We start from the raw sequence: 25,044 nt of genomic DNA on the forward strand, positions 1-25,044 counted from the left end.
TGCCATCTTCCTTGGAAGCTATGTTGGCCCTCCAGACATTCAGCTTGGAGATAATAGAAACTTTCTTTTTTCTTTTCTCTTTTTGTTATCAATAAACGAAGCAGATCCACTGCCAGGGTGATACTGAGACACCACTGATGGCTGTCCCATGTTGAGACATTTAAGTGTAGCTCAATTTCATGGATATTAGGGCTCCCCCAACCCAATCATAAAATTATTTTCAAAACAAATCAGATTCACTCTCTGATGATGCTTTTGCCCCTCTTCCCGGGAGGACATTTCTGAGGACTGATTTCACATAGTTCTGGGTGGAATAAAATCACTTTTTTTCCAAGAAGTCTTTTGTTTTACCCCCACTTGTTTCCAAAGGAGCATACCTTATTTATTATGAGAATAATAAAAAGTAAAAGATAATATTTATTGAATGCTAACTCTGTAACAGGCACCTTCCACTCGATTCTGCATACATGATGGCTATTGGCCTTTATCCATCACAATAGCCCTACTAGAGAAGTGCTAATATTAGCTTCATATTACAGAGAAGCAAGTGCAGACTCAGAGGGGTGTAGGAAATAACTTGACCAATACTCCAAGTTCATAAGTGGCAGAGTCAGAATTTGAACTCAGTTCTTTCTGGCTAGAGAGGATGGGTTCTTGCCCACAACACAATGCTAATGCTGCAGATGCAACCTCATTTCCCCATCTCATGTCATTTAACACTCCTCAGCTGCCTGGATACTGAGGTGGCTGACACACCAGAGGACAGAAGGGCACCTGTTCGTGTGGCCTACTTGTGTGTTCACTTTCCTCAGAATCAGTAACAGAGGGACTTGTGACTGGACATGGGGTCAAGGAGGGTACACCACACAGTTCAGTGTGAGGTACTGATGCTCTCTCCCCCCAAACCCAGGGATCCCTCCTGCTTGGGTTCTATCTGGGGGTGTGTAATAGTCATAGCCCCACTGCACTGCCTGCAGTCTGTCTAGTGAAGATGCGAATTTAATAAAATCTTCAAGTGGCTTTATTGGCTGTACATTCTTGCTGAGGGCTTATCAAGAGAAAGAAGCTTTACTCAGCACAAAGATATTCAACGTCATCAGGTCTGTAGCTGTGAGCAACTCATTATGAGTTTTCACCTGGAATCAAAAACTGTGAATTATCAAGGTGAGGTGAGGATTGTACCTCTGAGATTCTACTAAGTAGCCAAGAATATTTCATCAGTTTCTACAGGGAGGACATTTCCTTCCCTCAGCTCCCCCTTCCTGACTTCACTTACTCACATTCTAATCAAGTTACAGCCTGGAAATTGCTTACCTGTCTCTGTTACACAAGCTTATTGAAGGTGGTGCTAAGCTGCCCAGCACCAGTTACCCCGTCGTCTCCTGTGGACTTTGGTTAATGGGTACGCATGGATGCAAGGGAAGAAGAGGTGCAAAACTATCTATAAACCACACAACCGGCCTCAGATGGTACCACCCTGCACCTAAATCACCTAGCCTCATTTCCCCCACTCACTCATTCATTTATGTTGCAAACATTTATCCAGTTCAACAGACATATACTGAACATCTAATGTAGGCTAGGCATCTAGCTAGGCATACAAAGTGATTAAAAATGGCCCCTGCCCTTAACATGCCCAGAAGCCAGTGGAGCTGGCAAACAATAAAATGACGGCTAGAACTCAGTGTGGTTAGGGGAATGGACAGCACTTTGGGAGTTCCCAGGGGGCATGTCAAAGTGTCACTATTGCACCCCAGGCAGAAGGAGTTATCTGTTCAAAGACTTACAGAGATGTGAGAAAGCAAACATACAAGAGCAGAAACTCCCTACTCTTTGTTACTCAAATGCCCACTTTGGCCAGTATCTTCCCCAGGTCCTGGAGGTGAATGTTGATTTGTTTAAGTCAGTTCCAGTCCCCACTGCCTGTGATCCTGTCCTGGATGATAAAGGGAAGTCTGCTGGGCTTTCTGGGCACATATTTCTCACTTGTAAAAAGAATCACTGAGCCCTGGCTGCTGTAGCTCAGTGGATTGAGCTCAGGCCTGCGAACCAGACAATTGCAGTTCAATTCCCAGTCAGGGCACATGCCAGGGTTCCAGGCTGGTTCCCTGCAGGCAAGTTCCCAGCAGGGGACCCACGAAAGGCAAGCATACATTGATGTTTCTCTCCCTCTCTCCTTCCCTTCCCCTCTAAGGATAAATAAATAAATAAAAATAAAATCTTAAAAAAAAAAAAAGAATCACTGAGACATGTCCTTTTTTGCCTTTGAGCTTCATGTGAAGATGAGATGCTTAGAGTTCCCGAAGCTGTCTTTAAGCTATGAGAGGGGAGGCCAAAAAAAATGGCACAGAAACTGATACCAAGCCCTGATACTGAGTTGCCAAATATGCAAGCCCTGGGACTATTTTTTTGATATGGGAAATAATAAATGTCCTTATTATTAAACAGCTTTTCATTGATTTTTCTGTCACTTGCAGACCACAGAACCTTACCTGATGGAGCAGGTGTGAAAAATCATATACTCCTGCTCCTACCTTATTGCCTTTGCTCTTGAACTTCCTGCTATCATAGGTACTTTCTTACCAATTCCATCTGTTAATATCATACACACCCTATGAGACCCACCTCAAATATCACCTACCTCCATTCATACCAGTATGAGTCTCCCTCCCATCTGACTTATCTCCATTTTAGAAGGCCATGACACATATTTGTTTGTCTTATAGGGAGTAATAAGATAGGAAGTTCTCTGAGGATAGAAGCTATATGTTATATTTCTTTGCAAACCCAGAAGTGCTTCCCCAGTGTCTGACCTCAGTGAGTGCTCAGTAAGTGCTTGACAAATTTAATGGTAGGGGATGCGAGTCTGGAAGAGGTAAGATATACACAAAAGAAAGCTGTGATCTGTGAAATAGAAAGTTGAAGAGAGACCCAGCTGGGCAGATAAAGCATAAGGCCTGGGATCCTGTGACTTCAGGGCACGGAGAATTGTGAAGTTTAGAAAGTCATGGCTGACAGCACCATGTTGGGTAGAAGTTGGCAGCTGAGAAGCTAAAAAATAACAAGCATGGAAATAAATTTATACATGTAAACTTACAGCCCATCAGAAATAATGCATTTGCTCCTTAATAATGCTGGAAGGACAGACTGACTGAAATCCGGGAAGGTTGGTGTGACATGTACCTAACAGGTGAGACTTATGGTAATAGACTGACCACTCACTGCCATGTTCCTCTCAGCTAGGCCTTGGGATCTCTAACACCACCTCACAACAGCTGTCTGGAACTCAGAGCAGCTCCTGGCTGGTTGATGCTACGGTGGCTTAGGAAATCCAAGAATGTGTGGAAACTGTAACAAGGGTGGTAAAATATATTTGCAGCTGAGCAAATTTCAGAACTTCTTGTGACATTGAAGGCTTCAGAGGATTGGGCCAGACATGACACATGGGTAGGTGTGGAAGATGCTGCTTCTGAGATTCAAGCTGGAAATGAAATGATGAGGAAGTGAGGGCTTTGAGACTTATTTTGGGTGGAGAAATGAGAAAGCAAAACTTCTTATGGCCAGGACTTAGAATGTAAGAGAGGCACCTGGATGTTAGTGCTAAGAAATTCTGTCTAGTGGGCTGGACTGGGTCCTTTGTATTCTGGTAGAATAGAGCTCACTGACATCCTCCTTCTTTACTCCTGCCATTTCCTCCTCGCTTTTTCTTCTTTCTCTCCTCCCTTTCTCCTTCCTGCCCTCCTGAGAAGTATGGCTTCTGCATCTGTGAAGCAGTGCGGTGGCTTCAAATGGATGAATTAGTGACCAGGTTAGTGTATGTCTGCATCCACTTATCAGAAAGTGGAGACTCTGCTTGTGTGCAGAGTCAGCTTGGAATTGTGGGAATGGGCTATAGGGTGTCCATTTTTCAGGTGCAAACTCAAGTTGGGCCTTTCTGAATATTCATCACTTATACTGGCTCTTTCCATGATGTCTTTGGCTGTTTATGGAATATGTCTGTGTCTATTTGATGGACTGATGGACATGCAGAGAGACATATCTGATAGAACACAGGAGAAGAATGCATGGGGAAAATAATGACTTTGTGTTCTCCTAAAAGAAATTGACTCACAGTCCTCCTCATTTTATAAAGACCACAGGACTAGAAGTCAAGCCAGTCAGGTTCTGGTCTAACTACCCTTTTGTGGCCCTATGTTGAGCATACCTCTTCTCTTGCCTGGACATCTTCTTTACCTGTAAAGTGAAGACATTGGACTGAATGAGCCCTAAAATCCCTCCCAGAAATTTCATTTTGTGTTTCTGATTCCTGGCTCTGCATTCCTGGGCTTGCAAAGCAAGAATGAGTAAAGGCAACATGAAAGCCCTCACAGCCATCACAGTCCATCTAAAGAGCCTGGGCCCATGGTAACACACAGGGAGCCCACAGGCTCTAGACCTCCTGGTGTACAGAGAAGAGTTCTGCTGCCCAATATGCAGGCTGAAGTAAAGCAAAGCATAGATTTTTTAAATGTTTTTTAATTATACTTGACATATTATATGAGTTTCAGGTGTATAGCACAGTGATTAGACATTTATATAACTTACAAAGTGATCACCCCAATAAGTCTAGTACATCTTTGACACCATACAAAGCTATTATAATATTACTGACTATATTCCCTATGCTGTACTTTACATTCCACAACTATCTTTATAACTGCCCATCCCCCCAACACCACTTCCCTTTGGTGACCATTAGCTTGTTCTCTGTATCTAACAATTTCTTTCTGTTTTGTGTTTGTTTTTAAATTCAAGGTATCAGTGAAATCATACAGTATTTGTCTGTCTCTGTTTGACTTATTTCACTTAGCATACTACCCTCTAGGTCCATCCGTGTTGTTGTAAATGGCAAAATTTTATTCTACTTTATGGCATAGTAATACATATACAGATATATACCATCTCTTCTTTACCCATTTGTTTATTGATGGACACTTAGGTTGCTTTCATATCTTGGCCATTGTAAATAACATTGCAATGAACATAAGGGTGCATATATCTTCTGAAAGTAGTGTTTAGGAGTTCTCCCAGTAAATACTCTAAAGCGGAATTGGTGGGTCAACTAGTAGTTCTATTTTTAATTTTTTGAGGGCCCTCCATACTGTTTTCCATAGTGGCTATACCAATTTACAATTCTACTGAGAGTTTTCACTACAGTTCCATTTTCTTCACATTTTTGTCAACATTTGTTGTTTGTTGAAGTACTGATGATAGGCTATGAGGTAGTATCTCATTGTGGTTTTAATTTGCATTTCTCTGATGGTTGGTGACATTGAGTATCTTTTTTTCTGTCTATTGCTTATGTGTATGTCCTTTTTGGAGAAGTGTTTATTCAGGTACTCTGCTCATTTTAAAATTGGATTGTGTTTCTTTCTAGTGTTGGGATGTATGAATTCTTTATAAATTTTGGATATTAATCCCTTGTTGGATGTGTAATTGGTGAATATCTTCTTTCATCCAGTAGGTTGTCTTTTTGTTTCATTGATGGCTTCCTTTGGTGTGCAAAAATTTTAGTTGGTGTAGTCCTATTTATTTATTTTTTTGTTTCATTTGCCTAAGGACATACATTAGAAAAGAAATTGTTGAGAGAAATGTCAGAGTTTACTGCTTATGTTTTCTTTTGGGAGTTTTATGGTTTTGAGTCTTACGTTTAAGGCTTAAACCATTTGCATTTATTCTTGTATATGGTATAAGAAATTGATCCAGTTCATTCTTTTACATGTATCTGTCTAGTTTTCCCAACACAGTTTATTGAAGATACTATCTTTAGTGTCCTTGTCTCCTTTGCCGTAGATTAATTGACCATATAGGGTTTGTTTCTGGGCTCTCTGTTCTGTTCCATTGATATATATGTCTATTTTTATACCAGTACTATGTTGTTTTGATTACTATAGACTTGTAAGATAGTTTAATATCAGGTAGCAATAGTGCCTTTAACTACCAGGGTCTTTTGTGTTTCATATAAATTTTAGAATTATTTTAGTTCTGTGAAAAATACCATTGGTATTTTTCCTACCCTGCAAAGGGTAGGAGCTCCTTCTACTGCATAGTATTCCATTTTGTAAATGTACCACAGTTTTTTCATCAACTCATTTACTAATGGGCATTTAGGCTGCTTCTGGCACTTGGCTATTGTAAACTGTGCTGCTATGAACATTGGGGTGCATAGGTTCTTTCGAATTGGTGTTTCAGGGTTCTTAGGGTATACTCCTAGCAGTGGAATTGCCAGGTCAAAAGGCAATTCCATTTTTAGTTTTTTGAGGAAATTTCATATTGTTTTCCATAGTTGTTGTGCCAGTCTGCATTCCCACTAACAGTGTACTAAGGTTCCCTTTTTTCCACAAGCTCATCAGCACTTGTTGTTTATTGATTTATGATGGCCATTCTGACTAGTATGAGGTGGTATCTCATTGTGGTTTTAATGATGCAATTTAAATGGGACTGTTTTCTTAATTTCTCTTGCCAATAGGTCATTATTGGTGTATGAAATACAAATGAAGTCTGAATATTAATTTTGTAGTCTGCTACTTTATTGAATGTATTTATCAGTTTTAATAGTTGTGTGTGTGTGTGTGTGTGTGTGTGTGTGTGTGTGTAATCTTTAGGGGTTTCTATAGTGTCATGCTATCTGCAAATAATGACTTTTACTTCTTCCTTTCCAATATAAATGGCTTTTATTCTTTTCTTTTCTGATTGCTGTTTAGGACTTCCAATGCTATGTTGAATATAAGTGGTGAAAGTGAATATCTGTTTCTCATTTCTGATTTTAAATAAAAAGCTTTCAGATTTTCACCTTGAGTATGGTATTACCATGGGTTTGTCAGAAATGGCCTTTATTATGTTGAATTATATTTCCTCTATCCCCTTTCTGCTGAAAATTTTTATCATAAATGGATGCTGGATTTGTCATGCTTTTTCTGCATCTACTGATGTGCTCAAATGATCATATCACATCCTGAATTTTATTTATGTAGTTATCATGCTAATTGATTTGCAGATATTGAACCAATCTTGCATCACAAGAATAAGTCCCACCTTATTATGATTTATGATCTTCTAAATTTATTGCTAAATTCAATTTGCTAATATTTTGTTGAGAAAAATTGCATCTATGTTCATCAGGAATATTGACCTATAATTTTTTTGTAATGTCTTTGGTTTTGACATCCAGGTAAATCCTGGCCTCATAAAATAAGTTCAGGAGCCTCTTTTCTCTTTGTTAGAATAGTTTAACAAGGATAGCTATTAATTTATCTTTAAATGTTTGGTAAAATTCACCTGTAAGCAAAAATTTATCTGGTCCAGAACTTTCACTTGTTGGGAGTTTTTAGATGACTAGTATAATAGCATCAAAAGTTATCTGTCTATTCAAATTTTCTGTTTCTTCCTGATTCAGTTTTGGGAGATTGTATGATTCTATGAAATAATCCATTTCTTCCAGGTTGTTCAATTTGTTGGTATATAACTATTTGCAGTATTTTCTCAGAATCCTATGTATTTCTGTGGTGTCAGCTGTCACTTCTCCTCTTTCATTTCTGATTTTACTTATTTAGTCCTACCTCTTTCTTCTTGATGTGTCTGACTAAAGGTTTGTCAATAATTTTTCTTTTCAAAGAGTATGCTCTTGGTTTCATGGATCTTTGCTAATTTTTAAGCTTCTGTTTTATTTATTTTCAGTCAGAGATTTATTTTCTTTTTTCTATTCATTTTGGACTTTGTACTTTTTTAGTTCCTTTAAGTGTAAGGTTAGATTGTTTATTTTACATTTCCCTTATTTCTTGAGGTAGGCCTGTAATGATGTGAATTTCTTTCTTAGATCTCTTTTGTCTATATCTCAAAGACTTTTGGTCTTTTATTTCAGAGAGGGAGGTGGGAGCAGAGGGAGAGAGAAAGAGAGTCAGACATAAAGAGAGAGAGAGACCTTAATTTGTCATTCCGCTTATTTATGCATTTATTGGTTGATTTTTGTACGAGCTCTGACTGGGGATAGATCCCAAAACACTGATGTATCAGGATGATGCTCTTAACCAACTGATCGACCTGGCCAGAGTGGGCCATTTTGTTTTTATTTTTCTCAAAGTATCTTTTGATTCATTCCTTGATCTCATTTTTAACTCACTGTTTAATAGCTTGTTTTTTTTTTTGCTTTCCTATGTTCATGTGTTTTTCACTTTTTATTTTGTATTTGATTTTTAGTTTCATACTATTGTGACCAGAAAAAACATGGCATGGTTTTAATATTCTTAAATTTATTGAGACTTGATTTGTGGCCTAACATGTGGTGTATTCTGGAAAATTTTCCATGTGCACTTGGAAAGAATGTACACTCTGGTTTGGGGTGAAATGCTCCAGAAATATCAGTTAAATCCATCTGATCTAAAGTGTCATGCAAGACCACTGTTTCATTGTTGATTTTTTGTCTAGATGATCTATTCATCTATGGCAAAGGGGTGTTATTGTCTCCTAGTATAACTGTATTATTGTCAATTGCTTTCTTTATGTCCATCAATATATTTAGGAGTTTCTACATTGGGTTTTGTAAATGTTTATAGAAGTGATATTTTCTTGTATTGATCCCTTTATCATAAGAAAATGGCCCCTTTCTTCTCTTGTGACAGTTATTCTTTTAAAGTCTATTTTGTTTGATAATAAGTATTGCTACTCCAGCTTTTTTTCATTTGCATTTGCATGAAATTTTTCATTCCTTTATTTTTATCTTTGTACATCCTTTGATCTAAAGTCGGTCTTTTTGACAGCTTATGTACAGTTCTGTTTTTTAAAATCTATTCAGCTACACCATGTCTTTCTATTGGATCATTTATTTACATTTAAAGTAGTTATTGGTAGGTATATTTTTATTGCCTTTTTATGATTGTTTTTGTCATTCTTTGTTCCTTATTCTCTTGTTTTTATCTCTTTTATGCTGATGACTTTTTATAGTGTTGTGTTTGGGCTCCTTTTTCTTTATTCTGGTATATCTTTATTCTGGTATAGATTTTTGTTTTGGGGATACCATGTACCTCATATATACTAGCTAATTTTATAGCAGCCTATTTTAAGTTGATGCACACTGAAGTTCAAACACCTTCTAAAATCACTACAATTTTTATTCACCTCTTTTATGTTTATGCTTTTGTCATTATTTTTAACTTTTTGTGTATAATTGTACATGTCCCTTAATTTATTGCTGTAGTTACATGTGTAATTTTAAAATAATTTTACTTTTGTTACTTAACTTTTGCACTAACTTTATAATTATTTGATCCACTGCTTTTTTTTCTTTCATGTTTTATTTATTCATTCATTTATTTGCTGTTTTCTACTTTAAAAGTCCCTTTAACATTTCTTGTGTTTCTGGTTTAGTGGTAATGAAGTTCTTTAGCTTTTTCTTGTCAGCAAACTATATGTTCTTCAACTATAAATGATAGAATTGCTGGGTAGAGCAATCTTGGTTTCAGGTCCTGCCTTTTGTCCCTTTGACTATTTCATGCCAGTATGTTCTCGCTCACAAAGTTTCTATTGAGAAATCAGCTGATGGTTTTGTGAGAGCTTTTACTTAACCGCTTTTCTCTTGCTACTTTAAAGCTTATTTCTCTTTAACCTGGGTCATTTTAATTGTGATGTGTCTTGGTGTGGGCATCTTTGTATTAATTTTCCTTGGAATTCTCTGTTCTTGCTGACTTTGTATGTCATTTTCCTTTGATAGGACAGGAAAGTTTTCAGTTATTATTTCTTCAAGTAGGTTTTCAGTATCTTGTTCTCTCTCTTCTCCTCCTGGTACCCATATGATGTGGATGTTGGTGTGATTGATGTTGTCCTATAGGTCCTTTGAATTCTACTATTTTAAAATTCTTATTTTTTTTCCCAATTGGATGTTTTCAGCTACTTGTCTTCTAGATTGCTGATTCAATCCTCTGCTTCATCTAAGTGTCTTTTATTCTCTATGATGTATTCTTCCTTTCAGTTATTGTATTTTATTTTTAATTGGTTCTTTTTTGTTTTATGCCATTTTTTAATGTTTTCTATATCTTAGTTGACATTTACACTGAGTTAACCTATTCTTCCTATAAGTTCGTTGAACATCCTTATAACCAGCATTTTAAACTCTGTATCTACTAGACTGCTTGTCTTCATTTCCTTTATTTCTTCTCTAAAGTTATCTTGTTCTTTTTGGGGGGACATGTTTCCTAATCTCCTCATTTTGGCTGATTCCCTGTGTTTGTTTCTATGCATCAGGTAGATTTGCTACATCTCCTGGTATTCCCAGAGTGGCCTCGTGTAATAGATATTGCATAGTCTCTGTGGAGAGCAATAGTGCAGTCTCCTTTATAACTTTTGCTAGGTTATAACCCCAAAAGTCTCCTTTATAAGGTGTTCTATGGCTTCTTTTGTGTATACTACACAAATATTTTGGACTTATAAACATATCCAACTGATAGTGTTTCCTATACACAGTGTAGTGCATACATAATTTAAAATATGCTGCTGATTGAAATATAAACATGCATGTGATGCCTTCCATAAATACAAGATTTAGGATGAAAATGAAAGCATTCTGGGTACTTTATTTATTTATCATTTATTTTTCTAAATTATCATTATTAATAAATATTTTATTTATTTACTTTTTGAGAGGGTTCATTGGTAGCAGTTTGAATCAAGTCATTAACAATGCAGCATGCTATTCCTTCTGCTCTTTTAGCAGAAGCTGTGGAACAAATTTTGCCATGACACTTTTCATGCCAAGATCCCTCATCAAAATCTCAGGTGCAGTAGATTTTGGAATCCCCAGATCAGCTTCTAGTTCTCACACTGTCATTCACCAATTTTTGCAGATTGCAGCCCATACATGCCCAACATTCTCAGGTGTTCTACTTGTTTCAGGCCTTCCAGAACATGGGTCACTTTCAACAGATTCCCAACCTTCTTTGAAGCATTCATACCACACTTTTATTTGCACTGCACTCATTGCATCATCCCTGAAAGTCTCCTGAGTCATCAGAATAGTTTCCATGGAGGAATGTTAAAGCTTAATACAAAATCTGAATGACAGATTTGTCATTCTAATTTTTGTCCTTTTGAATGTGGCAACAGCCACACAGTACACATACTCACTCAATGGCATCAACCACCTTCACTGACTGACTACTAGAGTGAAGTTGTAATTGTTCATACTTGTGCACAGTCCACTCTGTGCACAGTCCACAGTCCTTGGCTGATAGGTTACATCAAGATTGCATGGACTGTTCTCTTTATATTAACATTGGCTGGACTTTTTCCAGAAAGACCTTGTATGTCCTGTGCTGTACTTTAAATCTCTGTGACTATTCTGTAGCTACCAATTTGTACTTCTAATTCTTTTACTTTTTCACTCGTCCTTCAAACCCCTCTCCTATCTGGCAACCATCAAAATGTTCTCTATATCCATGAGTCTGTTTTTGTCCTGCTTCTTAGTTTATTTTTGATTCAATTGTTGATAGATATGCATTTATTTTTATTTTATTATTCATAATTTATATTTTTCTTTTTTTTAAAGAGGACTCTAACATTTCATGTAATACTGGTTTGGTGGCGATAAACTCCTTTAGCTTTTTCTTGCTTGGGGAGCTCTTTAATGTCCTTCAATTCTACATTATATCTTTGTTAGAATAATATTGGTTGTAGATTCATGTTTTTTATCATTTTGAATACTTTTAATACCTTCTGACCTGCAAAAGTTCTGTTGAGAAATCAGCTGACAGTCTTATGGGAGCTCCTTTGTATGCTAATTAACTGCTTTTCTCTTGATGCTTTTAAGATTCTCTCTTTGTCTTAACCTTTGGCATTTTAATTATAATATGTCTTGGTATACATCTTTTTGGGGTATTTTAAAAAGGGAGCCAATAATAGAATAAAATGTGTGAACTCTTTACAAGTGAAAAACATGCTTTTGTTACATAGCTCAAAACAGATGATTAATATAAAAGGGAAAGATATTATTGTAAAAGTTGACATAAGTGAAGCCATTTTAAAGTGGAGCTAGAGCAGCTGTTCTAGAGGAATGGCCTTGCATGTCTTGCTCCTTGAACCTTTGGAATGTTTGAACTGGGCATAACAACTTTTGGACTAAGACCAAGCAACACTGTGTTATTATACACAAATGTTTGTAAAGTCAGCAGGGTTAAAGATCCTGACAACAAGGAATGATAATTATGGACTTTGTATTTGAAGATAGAGTCCATAACTAATCACACATAGCTAAAGGGTACCTCAACTTTTCAGAGACAATAAAATTCTTTCTTCCTTTCTCATAAAACCCCTTCACTTTCACACTATAATTAGAACACTGTATGGGTTTCTGCCTGAATTTGTGTGGCATGACTTGCAATTCTTTGATCCCAAATAGAAGATTGTTGGCTCTCATTCTGGTTTTTAAATTTTAAATAAGCATCATAAAACCATAAATATTAAAATTCTTAAAATTATTGTTTGATTTCAAATGTATTTGAAAAACTACAAAAAGCTACTAAAATTCAGAAATTTCAAAGCATAGTCTTGGTTAATGCTCCAGGATTTACTCTATGTCTTTCATTAAATTGTTAATTATTTCATTAAAATTTAAGTTTGATGTTTAAACTCTATTCTTCTTAGAAGATATGTATTTGTAGACTTTTTTCCATTCTAAGCCTACCCTTTTCCATTTTTGTAAATAAAAAGGCAGATAAAGTTAATAAGGTGGCTTGTAAGTATTATTCCTTTCAGTAGCTTGACATTTAACCCCATCAGTTTACTCTACCCTAGGAAATTAAGAGAACACAAGAGGGAAATCAAATAGTGTTGCTCCTAATTCCTATTTAATTTATATAAATAAAAACTGTAAATGAAAAAAATCAAATTGGGTACTTGAATAATATACCTACATAGCTTCTTACAACTTCCTAAATTATACAGGCAAAGGGAAGCTTTCATTCTAAAAATTCCAGAGTCTCACAGTGAACTATTTAAAATATAATCCTGGCCACTAGTCTACCTTAGAAAATAGGGTATACCTACAGTTGGAAAGACCCCATCATACTCTATGATTCACTGCAGAACTTGAACCTAAAATGTCATTAAAATTTTTCTTACAGTTACAATAACAAAAGCAACTCTGACAGGTTATTCCTATTACAGTGCTATTAAAAGTAGCTGGAAGCAATTTTAGTAAAAAAATATAATTCAGATGGCACACTAATGCCGCACATTTTAAAAATAGATGACATGCAATACGGAGTACAAACAAAAGAGACACAAAAGTATGTCAAGAGCGAGAAGGACCAATAAAATCAGAAGAAACATGTTTAATTTACCCTTTCTTCTCTCTGTGAAGGCATTTATACAAGCAGGTGCAAATTATTGCAATGGCAACAACTGTAAGAAACCAGAAAACAAATTACATATAATTATGAAAAATAATTTTCAAGATTCAAAGTCTAGCAGATGAAATTAATATTGGTTACATTTCAATGGTCAAAAATGTTATTTTATTTAAGCACATATACATTTATATTCCATCTGGACTCTTCATTATCTAAATGCAATTCCCTAGAATCACTTAAGTAGTTCACAGTAAATCTGAGAAAAGTCCCTGTTTAGTTTAGAAAATTACCCAAATCATATTTGTAATGAAAAGTCTTATGACGAATCATCTTGGAAAGAAAACATTATTTAGGGTTTGTTAATAACTGGACATACAGATTTTAAATGAATATACAATCACAAATAAATTGGAGCATATCACATGAGAGGTCAGGGATATTTTCTACACTGATTAACTTAATTTCAAGCTATATAAACTAAAAAAATCTAAACTAAAAATTATTAAAAGTACACTTTTTCATGGTAATATTTTGATGTAAGTGGTATTCAACTTTGAGATACTTACGTATAGTAAAAATAACTAGAGCTATGACTCCTGGATCTGAGGGAAAAAAAAAGTAGTTTTAAAGATATTGAGCATGTATGGGTCCCAGATAGCAATTGCATTTTACTTTTGACCAGAGCATCTAAAAACTACAACAAAAAGGCATCAACTTACTTTTAGCATGACTATTAAGTACATCCAAGTCATTCTGATCATAGTACACTTCAAATAGATTCCGGTTATAGGATATGTCTTGTAAAATTCCTAACAGGAACCTCACTTGTTACTGTTTTGTACTGTAGTTATCACACCAGGTTATTTAGTATAGGTAAATAGGACTATTAGAATTCATAAGATTAGAAAAAACTACTTACATGTATCTACAAATACTATCATATTTGTTATGGTATTTGGACACTAAAATAACTATAAATGTCAGTTATCGTTAATAATTTGTGACATCTTGTTTTTTCCCTAACTACAAGTAATTGGAACATAATGTATTTATGTAGAACTCTAAGGTCTCATAGTAAAGAATTATTAATAGCTAAATACCTAATTCCACAATTTCTTCAATTGGTGGTAATTCACGAGGATTGGGATATCCTAGAAGAAAATGAAAAAAAGAAAAAAAAAAGAAAGACTAAATAAAACTTAAAGATCTATCATTTCTATGGCATTGATATTTTGTGTTTGTATAAAGTTGCTTATGATTTCATTTCCTTTTAAATAGTATCTTTTATTAAAGTAGAATCATAAAATATGGAAAATGTATATTGAATGTGAACAACATCCTTCTTCCTGTGCACTGACATTTCCTGTCACAGTACTGTGTGGCACAGCAAGCAAATTTGTCATTACTGTTCTCTCAAAGTTAGATTTGAAGTCAACAAGATTCCACCTAAATTTTTTTTAAGATTTTGAAATTGATCTAGAATAGAAATACTTGTTAATATAATGAAGGCCGTTTGTAAAAACCCCTTAGCAAACATCATAGTCCATGGTGAAATATCAAAAGTTTTTACCTTAAGATCTGGAGCCAAATAGGATGCTCACATTTGCCTCTTTTATTCAACATAATATTAGATGTAGGGTCACAGTAATTAGGTAAAAAATAAAATAAAAAGGATCAAAACTGGCATGGAAAAATAAAATTATCTCTCTTCACATTGACATGATCTTTTATGTATAAAACCCTAAAGATTGCACATACCCCAAGCTGATAGAACTAATAAATGATTGGGAAAAATTGTGGGCTATAAAATCAACATGCAAAAATCAGTTGCATTTATATATATACCAAAATAAACAACCCAAAAAGGAAGTTAAGGACACAAACCCATTTATAATATCAAAAAGAATAAAATACTTTGGAATAACCAAGAAGGCAAATGACTCATACAAAACAAAAATTGTAAAAAAATAATTAAAGAAGACACAAATATATAAAAGATACTCCTTTTCATGGATTAGAATACCTAATATGTTAAGATGAGAATACTGCAAAAAAAATAAACAAACAAGGGACTTCTGCCAAGATGGAGGTTTAGGTGGATGTGCCGTGCCTCCTCACACAACCAAGTTTAGGGACAACTAAATATTAGCATCAGAAAACACAACCAGAACACGGAAAACTGAACTTTTCGGAAGTCCGCTAACAACAAATTCTTCAACCCGACCGGTAAGGGGCGAAACCGGAGTCTGGTGAGGAGTTGCAAAGGAGGGCTCGGTCGGACCCGGGCGCGGAATCCAGACGTGAGAATAGACGCGAGAATCCAGACGCACGGGTTCCAAACCCAGGATTGGACCTAGTGAGCAACCGAGCAACCCACCGGGTGAGCGACTGCAGAGGAGACAGTGGGGAGGCGGTGCAGCGAGTTGACTGCTGTTGCCTAATTGCGCGCGAGCGAGGGAGTGGGCGGTTGGACCGGCCGCTGCGGCGATAGAGGGCGCCGCCATTTCCCCGCTCTGACCATGCCCCCACATACAGCATCACAACCCAGCGACCTGGGAGTCCAAGGCGCAGTTTCTCACATTTAAAGGGCCAGAACAGACCAAAAACGTCACAGGAAGACCTCAAAGCCCCAGAGATAAATCTAAATGATGAAGAAATAGCAAAACTCTCAGACTCACAGTTTAAAACACTGGTCATCAGCTTCCTCACAGATCTGGTTGATTATAGCCACAAATTAGAGAAACATATGAAGGCTAAATTAAGGGAAATGAATGGAATTCCACAGGAAACCCATAGAGATGAAAAGGAAACTGGGACTCAAATCAATGGAGTGGACCAGAAGAAACCAAATAATGGCCAAACAGAAAAGAGTGAAGGAGCAAGAATTCAAAGAAATGAGGAGAGTCTTAGGAACCTCCAGGACATCTTTAAACACTCCAATATCCGAATTATAGGGGTACCAGAAGGGGGAAAGACACAACCACCAGTGGAAAAACTATTTGAACAAATAATAAAAGAAAATTTCCCCAATCTGGCAAAGGAAATAGACTTCCAAGAAATCCAAGAAGCCCAGAGAGTACCAAAAAAGTTGGACTCAAGAAGAAACACACCAAGGCATATCATAATTACATTAGCCAAAATTAAAATGAAGGAGAGAATCCTAGAAGCAGCAAGAGCTAAGGGGACAATCACCTACAAAGGAGTCCCCATCAGACTGTCAGCAGATTTCTCAAAAGAGACCTTACAGGCAAGAAGGGGCTGGAAAGAAATATTCCAAGTCATGAAATCTAAAGACCTACAACCAAGATTGCTCTATCCAGCAAAACTTTCATTTAGAATGGAAGGACAGATAAGGTGCTTCTCAGATAAGACCAAATTCAAGGAGTTCATCATCACCAAGTCCTTATTATATGAAATGTTAAAGGGACTTATCTAAGAAAAAGAAGTTAAAGAAACATGAACAGTGAAAGAACAACAAGCTCACAGTTATTAACAACCACACCTAAAACGAAAGCAAACTAAAAGAACAGCTAGATCAGGAGTGGAAATATAGAAATGAAGATCTCAAGGAGGGTTAGCAACAGGGAAGTGGGAGGAGGAGATGGGGGGAGAAGGTACAGAAAATAAGTAGCATAGACAGTAGATAGAAAATAGATGGGGGGGCAAGAATAGCATGGGAAATATAGAACCTAAAGGACTTGAGACACATGGACATAAACTAAAGGGGGGTAATGGTGGGGTTGGGGGGGCAGGGTGGAGGGGAATGAAGGGGGGAATAGAACAACTGTAACAGCATAATCAATTTTAAAAAATAAATAAATTTAAAAAAATAAACAAACAAAACAAATGAAGATAAAGTAAAAACTTCATCCTGCAAATGAAGTAAAAACCCCTATCAAATTTTTGAGGGTGCTTTTTGCAGGAATTAAAACAATCCATCCTGAAGTTTATATGGCATCTTAAAGCACATGAAATAGTCAATATCATCTTGAAAAAGAAGAGTTAAGTTGAGAGGGCTATGCTTCCTGATTTCAAAATTGATAACAAAGTCACAGTAATCAAAACAGAATGGCACTAACATAAAGGAATACAGACCAATGGAATAGAATAGACAGCCTAACATATATGAGTCAAATAATTGCCTACAATGTGGTTCTAAGAACATTCACTGGGGAAAGGGTAGTCTTTTCAACAAATGGTTCTTGGAAAACTAGAGATCTGTAAGCAAAAGAATGGAGTTTGATTCTTACATTATACCATATACAAAAATTAATTCAAAAGTGATAAAAAAACAAAATACAAACACTAAAACTATTAAACTCTTAGAAGAAAACATAGAGGACAAACTTCATGGTGCTAGATCTGACAATATTTCTTGGATATGACACCAAAAGCATGGGTAACAACAACAAAAAGGTGAATTGGACTTCAAAATTTAAAATGTTGTGCATCAAAGAACACTGTCAATAGAGTAAAGAGGCAACTAGCATAATGGAAGAAAACATCCGCAAATCATCCATTTGAAGAAAGATTAATTTCTAACATATATTGAACTCCTAAAAATCATTAACAAAAATCCTAACCTGATTAAAAAATGAGCAAAGGACTTGAATGACATTTCTCCACAGAAGATATAAAAATAGCAAATAAGCAAACAAAAAATATATTCTACACATCACTAATCAAGGGAGAGATGCAAATAAAAACCATAATTATGCTAAGTGAATAAGCCAGGTGGTGAAAGACAAATACCACATGAGCTCACCTTTAACAGGAACCTAAACAACAAAACAATCAAACAAGCAAAATATAACCAAAAACACCGAAATAGAGACCAGGCTGACAGTGTCCAGAGGGGAGAGGGGAGGGAATTTCCGGGGAATAGGGGAAGGGTTTACAGGAACAAGTATAAAAGACACTTGGACAAAAACTAAGGGGGGTGGAAATGGGAGGGAGCAGGGAGGACTGGGTAGGTGGGCTGGGATGGTAGTAAAAGGCAGAAAACTGTACTTAAACAACAATTATAAAAATAAATTTTTAAAAATAAAAAATAAAGCCCTGGCTGGTGTAGATCAGTGGATTGAGCACAGGCCTGCAAGCCAGAGGATTGCGGTTGGATTCCCAGTCAGGGCACATGCCTGGGTTGCAGGCCAGTCCCCTGCAGGCCAGTTCCCAGCAGGGGATGCACTACAGGCAACCATACATTGATGTTTCTCTCCCTTTCTCCTCCCCCTCTAAAGATAAATAAATAAATAAATAAATAAATAAATCTTAAAAAAAAGATAAAAAAATAAAAGTAAAAACCATAATGAGATATTACTTCACACTTTTTACCTACCATATATTAGGATGGCTATTATAAAAAAACAAAACAAAATAAAACACGGAGGATAACATGTGTTGGATAAGAGGTAGAGAAGTTAAAACTTTTGTGCATCATTGCTGAGAATGTAAAATGGTGCAGCTTCTGTGGAAGACAGTAAGGTCATTCCACAAAACTAAACATAGAATTACCATAAAACCTAGCAATTCTACTGCTAGGCATATGCCCTCAAAATTGAAAATAGAGACTGAAACAGATACTTGAATGCCAATATTTAGAGAAGAATATTCAGATTAGCCAAAATGTAAAGATGAATAGATAAACAAAGTATGGTACATACAAAAAATGAAATATTTTCATCCATAAAAAGAAATGAAGTTCAGATACATGCTACTCTAGGATGATGAACCTTGAAAACATTATGCTATGTGCAATAAGCCATATAGAAAAGACAAATGTAAAATTTCACTTATATAAAGTAACTAGGTTGTCAAATTCATAGAGACAGAAATTAGAATAGAGGTCACTGGGGATGAAAGGAGGAGTATGAATGGGGAGTTACTGTTTAAGGGGTATAAAATTTCAGTTTGGGAAGATGAAAAGTTTTGGAAATAGTAGTGATGATTGTGCAAGAATGTGAATGTATTAGTTAGAATGGTTGAAGTGGTAAAAAAATTAATTAAAAATTTATCTGGAAAATTAACAGGAGACTAGCCTGTACACTTCTGAACAAAAAGTGTTCTGCCATATATTAAAGCATATTATAATGCTACATTAAAAAACAATTTTATGCTTGCACAGGAATATACAGTTAAGAGAACAGAAAGAAGGCTAGAACACCTCTGAATTTAATGCATGTTAAAACAGTTGGAGAGACTTCCACCAAGATGGAGGCATAGGTGGAGATGCTGTGCTTCCTCACACAACCAAGTTTAGAGACAACTAAATAATAGCAACAGAAAACATAGCCAGAACACAGAAAATTGAACTTTTTGGAAGTCGGATAACAACAAATTCTTCAGCCTGACCAGTAAGAGGGGCGAAACCAGCAGCTGGCAGAGCGGGGTAGCACAGGAAAACTCGGTCAGATGGACTCAGACGCACGGAATCCAGGCGCAGGGTTGGACCTGGTGGGCAACTCAGCAAGCAATCTCGGGGAAACAGTGAGGGAGCAGGGCTGTAGGTTGACTGTGGTCACGCATTCGTGTGTGGATAGACAAGCAAGGGAGTGAGCCCCTGGACAAGAGCCAGAAGCCCCAGCGGCAAGAGGCGGAGGCAGAGGGTGCCGCCATTTCCCTGCTCTGACCCGGCCTCCACATACAGAGTCACAACTCTCCACATACAGAGTCACAACTCAGCGACCTGGGAGTCCAAGGCTCCGCTCCTCATACATAACAGGCGCAAAAAGACCAAAAATGGCTCAAGAAGATCTCAAAGCCCCAGAACCTATAAATCTAAGCGATGAAGAAATAGCAAAACTCTCAGATGGACAGTTTAAAACACTGGTGATCAGGATCCTCACAGAACTGGTTGATTATAGCCACAAATTAGACAAACATATGAAGGCGAAACTAATTGAAATGAATGGAATTGTACAGGAAACCGATAGCGATGAAAAGGAAACTGGGACTCAAATCAATGGAGTGGACCAGAAGAAAGCAAATAATGGCCAAACAGAAAAGAGTGAAGAAGCAAGAATTCAAAAAAATGAGGAGAGGCTTAGGAACCTCCAGGACATCTCTAAATGCTCCAACATCCGAATTATAGGGATACCAGAAGGAGGAAAGGAACAGCCACCAGTGGAAAACTTATTTGAACAAATAATAAAGGAGAATTTCCCCAATCTGGCAAAGGAAATAGACTTCCAGGAAATCCAGGAAGCTCAGAGAGTCCCAAAGAAGTTGGACCCAAGAAGAAACACACCAAGGCACATCATAATTACATTAGTCAAGATTAAAATGAAGGAGAGAATCCTAGAAGCAGCAAGAGCTAAGGGGACAGTCACCTACAAAGGAGTCCCCATCAGACTGTCAGCAGATTTCTCAAAAGAGACCTTACAGGCAAGAAGGGGCTGGAAAGAGGTATTCCAGGTCATGAAATCCAAAGACCTACAACCAAGATTGCTCTATCCAGCAAAGCTTTCATTTAGAATGGAAGGGCAGATAAAGTGCTTCTCAGATAAGATCAAATTCAAGGAGTTCATCATCACCAAGTCCTTATTATATGAAATGTTAAAGGGACTTATCTAAGAAAAATAAGTTAAAAAAACATGAACAGTGAAAGGACAGAAAACTCACAGTTATTAACAAACACACCTAAAACAAAAGCAAACTAAAAGGACAGCTAGATCAGGAGTGGAAACATAGAAATGAAGATCTCAAGGAGGGTTAGCAACAGGGGAGTGAGAGGAGGAGAAGGGGGGAGAAGGTACAGAAAATAAGTAGCATAGACAGTAGATAGAAAATAGATGGGGGGGCAAGAATAGTATGGGAAATATAGAATCTAAAGGACTTGAGACACATGGACATAAACTAAAGGGGGGGTAATGGTGGGGACGGGGGGTAGAGTGGAGGGGAATGAAGGGGGGAATAGAACAACTGTAACAGCATAATCAATAAAAATAAATAAAAGAACAGTTGGAGAGAAAACAATGTATTCTATAGATGGTGCTACTTAGCTACTGAATGGGGTGGGTGGAGTGGAGAATAACCCAGTCTCATTCCATATAGTGTAATTTTCACATATACCAATGATTTAAATACAAAGAATGCAATCAGAACACATGGTTGAAATGTTTACATGTGTATAATTTGAAGACTTAAAGCTGGTATAAGAAAGACACAGCACTAATAGACATTAAGGAAAAGATTGAAACATTCAATTACCCAGTAATGTGAACCTTCTGCACACATAACTGACCACTGATAGGAGAATAGTTAAATAAAACATGAATATATATTAAAATCATCACATAACTACATCCCAATCTAATAGAGTAATTGTAAAAAGTGAGAATTTTAGAAAAATATGAAAAGCATAATTCCACTTCTGGTTAAGAAAAATGAAAAATGTCAAACCACATAACTACATAAATAAAAATAGTGATGTATCCTTATACATCAGAAATGGATAAAAAGACACCTAGTTATCAACAGTGATTAACTCAGACAATGTACCAGAAAAAGAGACGAAGAACTAATTTTTTACTCTGTATACTTTTTGTAATGTTTGAAAACTTACAAAAATACATTTGTATACTAAGCATGTAATGAAAGTTATAAAAAGAAATCTATATCCCATAGTATAGTATAAAAGTCTTCAAAGAAAATGAACTAGTAAAATTAAGGCCAAAAAAGACCTGGAAAAATGTTCACTATGTATTTATTACAAAGTCTTTAATTTATAATAAGCTCTTACAATCAACAAAAATAATGTTTTAGAAACCTAATAGAAGCTGAACAAAAGACATGAATAAATAAATGTAGACAAAAAAGGTTCAGCCTCATTAATAATTAAAAGAAATAAGTTAAAACAAGACATGACTTTTCCTCCATCAGTTTGCAAAGTTAATAATATAAGTAGGATAAAGAATTACTGAACCTGGATATCTTGAAACTGGAGGCTTGGTTGGATGAGTAGGCTTGAAACCTGAAAAAAAATAAATTTGATTCCATTCATCAGTCTTATCAGTAAAAATTATTAATTTAATTTGATTTTCTGTTAGAAAGATTGATTATCCCTCAAAATTAAAAATGTGTGTACTTTCTGAACTTTGCATTTCTATTTCTGGGAATATGACCTAAATACATAGTTTATACAAGTGTATAAAGATATATATATATATATATATATATATATATATATATATACATAAAAATGTTCACTACAACTTTATACTTTAAAATGGAGACTCTAGAAGTTAACTATTAATAAATCATAAAAATTATGTGTTCAGAGTAAACATATATATGTTTAAAATACATCATCCAAATAGTATCATATGGAATAATTTATATTCTTTTCTGCTTAGTATTTCATAAGCATTATTTCATATTAGTATAATCAGATCTACTTTATTACCATTACATGTTGTAATTGGTCCTTTTTGTATAGTTTTTCTCTGATAATAAAACATTGATTACAGTAATAATACCATGAGGAGGTTTGATTTTTAAAAATGATTCTTGTCCTGTCGCCTCTTGATAAGTTTTTTTTCCTTACAATCTTCTTCTCTTCTTTCAAATATTAAACTGTATCAGTATTTTATAAATCCTTATGAATTCTTATGGTCAACTCTTTCAAAAGAGCACATCAACAAATTATTCTGCAGTGCATATATACCCACAGGACTATGTGAGCAAACATGGAATGGTCAATAAGTATAAAATTCTCATGTAACCTTATATAGCAACCCACTAAAAAACCATCTCTTCTCCCCCAACTCCCAAACCTCACAGCACTCAACTAAGATACTCATGGAGGTACCACGTATACAGGAATTATAAAAAGGTGTTTCAATTACCACAGTCTCATGCATAATTCTCCTTAATCCTTTAGAGTTTAGGACAACAGAAAATATACAAGCAAATTAGAAGATAATGACTGAGATTTGAGTTCAAATACCCTCATTAAACAACAAGAAATGAAAGCCCACAGAAATGATGTTCCATAAGTAAGCAGAACAAAACTAGAGCCCTGAGTGAAGTCAGCCCAGGCTCTTCCCACTATCCCCACTATTCTTCCCACTGTTCTCTTGTCTGTTTCTGCTGAAACCAAAGAGAAACTAGAGATAGCAGCAGCAAAATTAGGAAGATAATTCCATCTACCATATCAAAATAATTTCTCAAGTGTTGAGCAGAGCAGTTGATGATTAGTCCATGCAAGAAGTCCTCCTTTTCATTTCAATAAATAACGACTATTCCTGCCTTTCAGTTGGTATGAAATTTAGTTACTGTACGACTATTCCTGCCTTTCAGTTGGTATGAAATTTAGTTACTGTTGCCAAACAGAAACTAAAATTTGTACCCAGTGAAAGCACAAAGAGTAATTTTTTGACGTAGAGTTGGTTGGGGTGAGGGTAGTAGAAATATAAGCCTTGTTCTAGAAACAGCAGAAATTTCCCAGTTCAAATTGTAGTATATAAAAAGAAGTAAACAGTCTGGGAAATGAAACATAGTCCTGGACCATAATGATACATTTAAATGTGTCAAAAGATCACCTTTAAAATGAATTAAAATAGCAAAGTTGATGACACACACAAAAATACACATTAAAAAATAAACACTATAGACCTGTCTCACAAATATCAATTGGAGTGATGCTGTAAGTCATACATGAGCTTTCTTTAAGAGGTTACTATATGCCATGCATTGTGCTAAGTGGTTTAAGTGCAACCAGTTTAAACTTAATTTTCACCCAGTGAGGAAATCATTCAGTTATTTAAGTAAATACATTTGAAATTTAAGTAACTTGCCCAAGCTTACATACCTGTTTATATCTGCAGACTATGGCAAATAATTTTAAATCACTAAGAATAACAACTAAAATGGCTATAAATATGTTCTTATATCTTTTATTACTAAAAGTTATGAACGAGTGTACATAACATGAATTTAAAGTATGCTTGTAAAATATAAATAGGATGTCACTAAATTTGAATGACTCAAAGTAAGAGGTTTAGAATTGACACTGAAAACATAATAATGTAGGATCAATCACTTGGGAATTACCACTTTCTTTTCATTTATACGAATTATCACTTTTATTCTTATTTAGGTACAAATTCCCATGTTTCAGTTTATTCTGAAAAATGGTTGCTAAGCACGTTTATACATGGAATTACTGAACAAGAGAAATTTATAAACCTACCTGACATACATAACCTGCTAAGAACTGTATGAACACATACAAAAAAGTACAACAGCAAAATCCTATATGAACTTTACATCATGTATCTGTCATGAATATAAATACAAGGTGGAGTTAATTACTAAAATTGCTTCTTTTCAAACATTCTCTATCACTGATATTTAATGTCAAAGAAATAAAACCTTAAGAAACTAGAAGGAAAATAAAAGAATATGTACCTTTAATACAGGTTGGCATCTCAGGCTCCCAAGTACTGTTTCCACCACAGAATACTGGGTTGCTGCCATTAAGATAGAAACCCTCCAGGCACTGAAATAAAATCTCATCTTGGTAGAAAAATTTTTCTTTAATTTTTGATACTGGTCTTCCATGTTTGAGTACTGGATAGTCACATTTGACCACTAAGAAGTAGAAAAATTCCAGAATTAATGGAAAGTTGCTTTAATGTAGTACCTGGAAAAAATAGTGTAAAGTAAC

General features: G+C 35.7%; 1 protein-coding gene across 2 annotated transcripts in view; it reads right to left on the bottom strand.

Annotated features, from left to right (window-relative positions):
* LOC119041987 (membrane cofactor protein-like) overlaps nt 1-25,044 on the bottom strand; it is a 198,446-nt gene that overhangs the window by 154,122 nt on the left and 19,280 nt on the right. For both annotated transcript variants that reach the window (XM_053667975.1, XM_053667971.1), the window contains exons 6-10: nt 24,786-24,968; nt 22,300-22,347; nt 14,477-14,527; nt 13,943-13,978; nt 13,368-13,428 (exon numbers count right to left, since the gene is read on the bottom strand). In XM_053667975.1, the coding sequence (XP_053523950.1) occupies nt 13,368-13,428; nt 13,943-13,978; nt 14,477-14,527; nt 22,300-22,347; nt 24,786-24,968 (379 nt within the window). The remainder of the gene's footprint in view (nt 1-13,367; nt 13,429-13,942; nt 13,979-14,476; nt 14,528-22,299; nt 22,348-24,785; nt 24,969-25,044) is intronic.

Source organism: Artibeus jamaicensis, unplaced genomic scaffold, assembly GCF_021234435.1.
Source record: "Artibeus jamaicensis isolate MK-2021 breed Jamaican fruit bat unplaced genomic scaffold, CSHL_Jam_final contig_475, whole genome shotgun sequence".
In the NCBI taxonomy this organism is placed as follows: domain Eukaryota; kingdom Metazoa; phylum Chordata; class Mammalia; order Chiroptera; family Phyllostomidae; genus Artibeus; species Artibeus jamaicensis.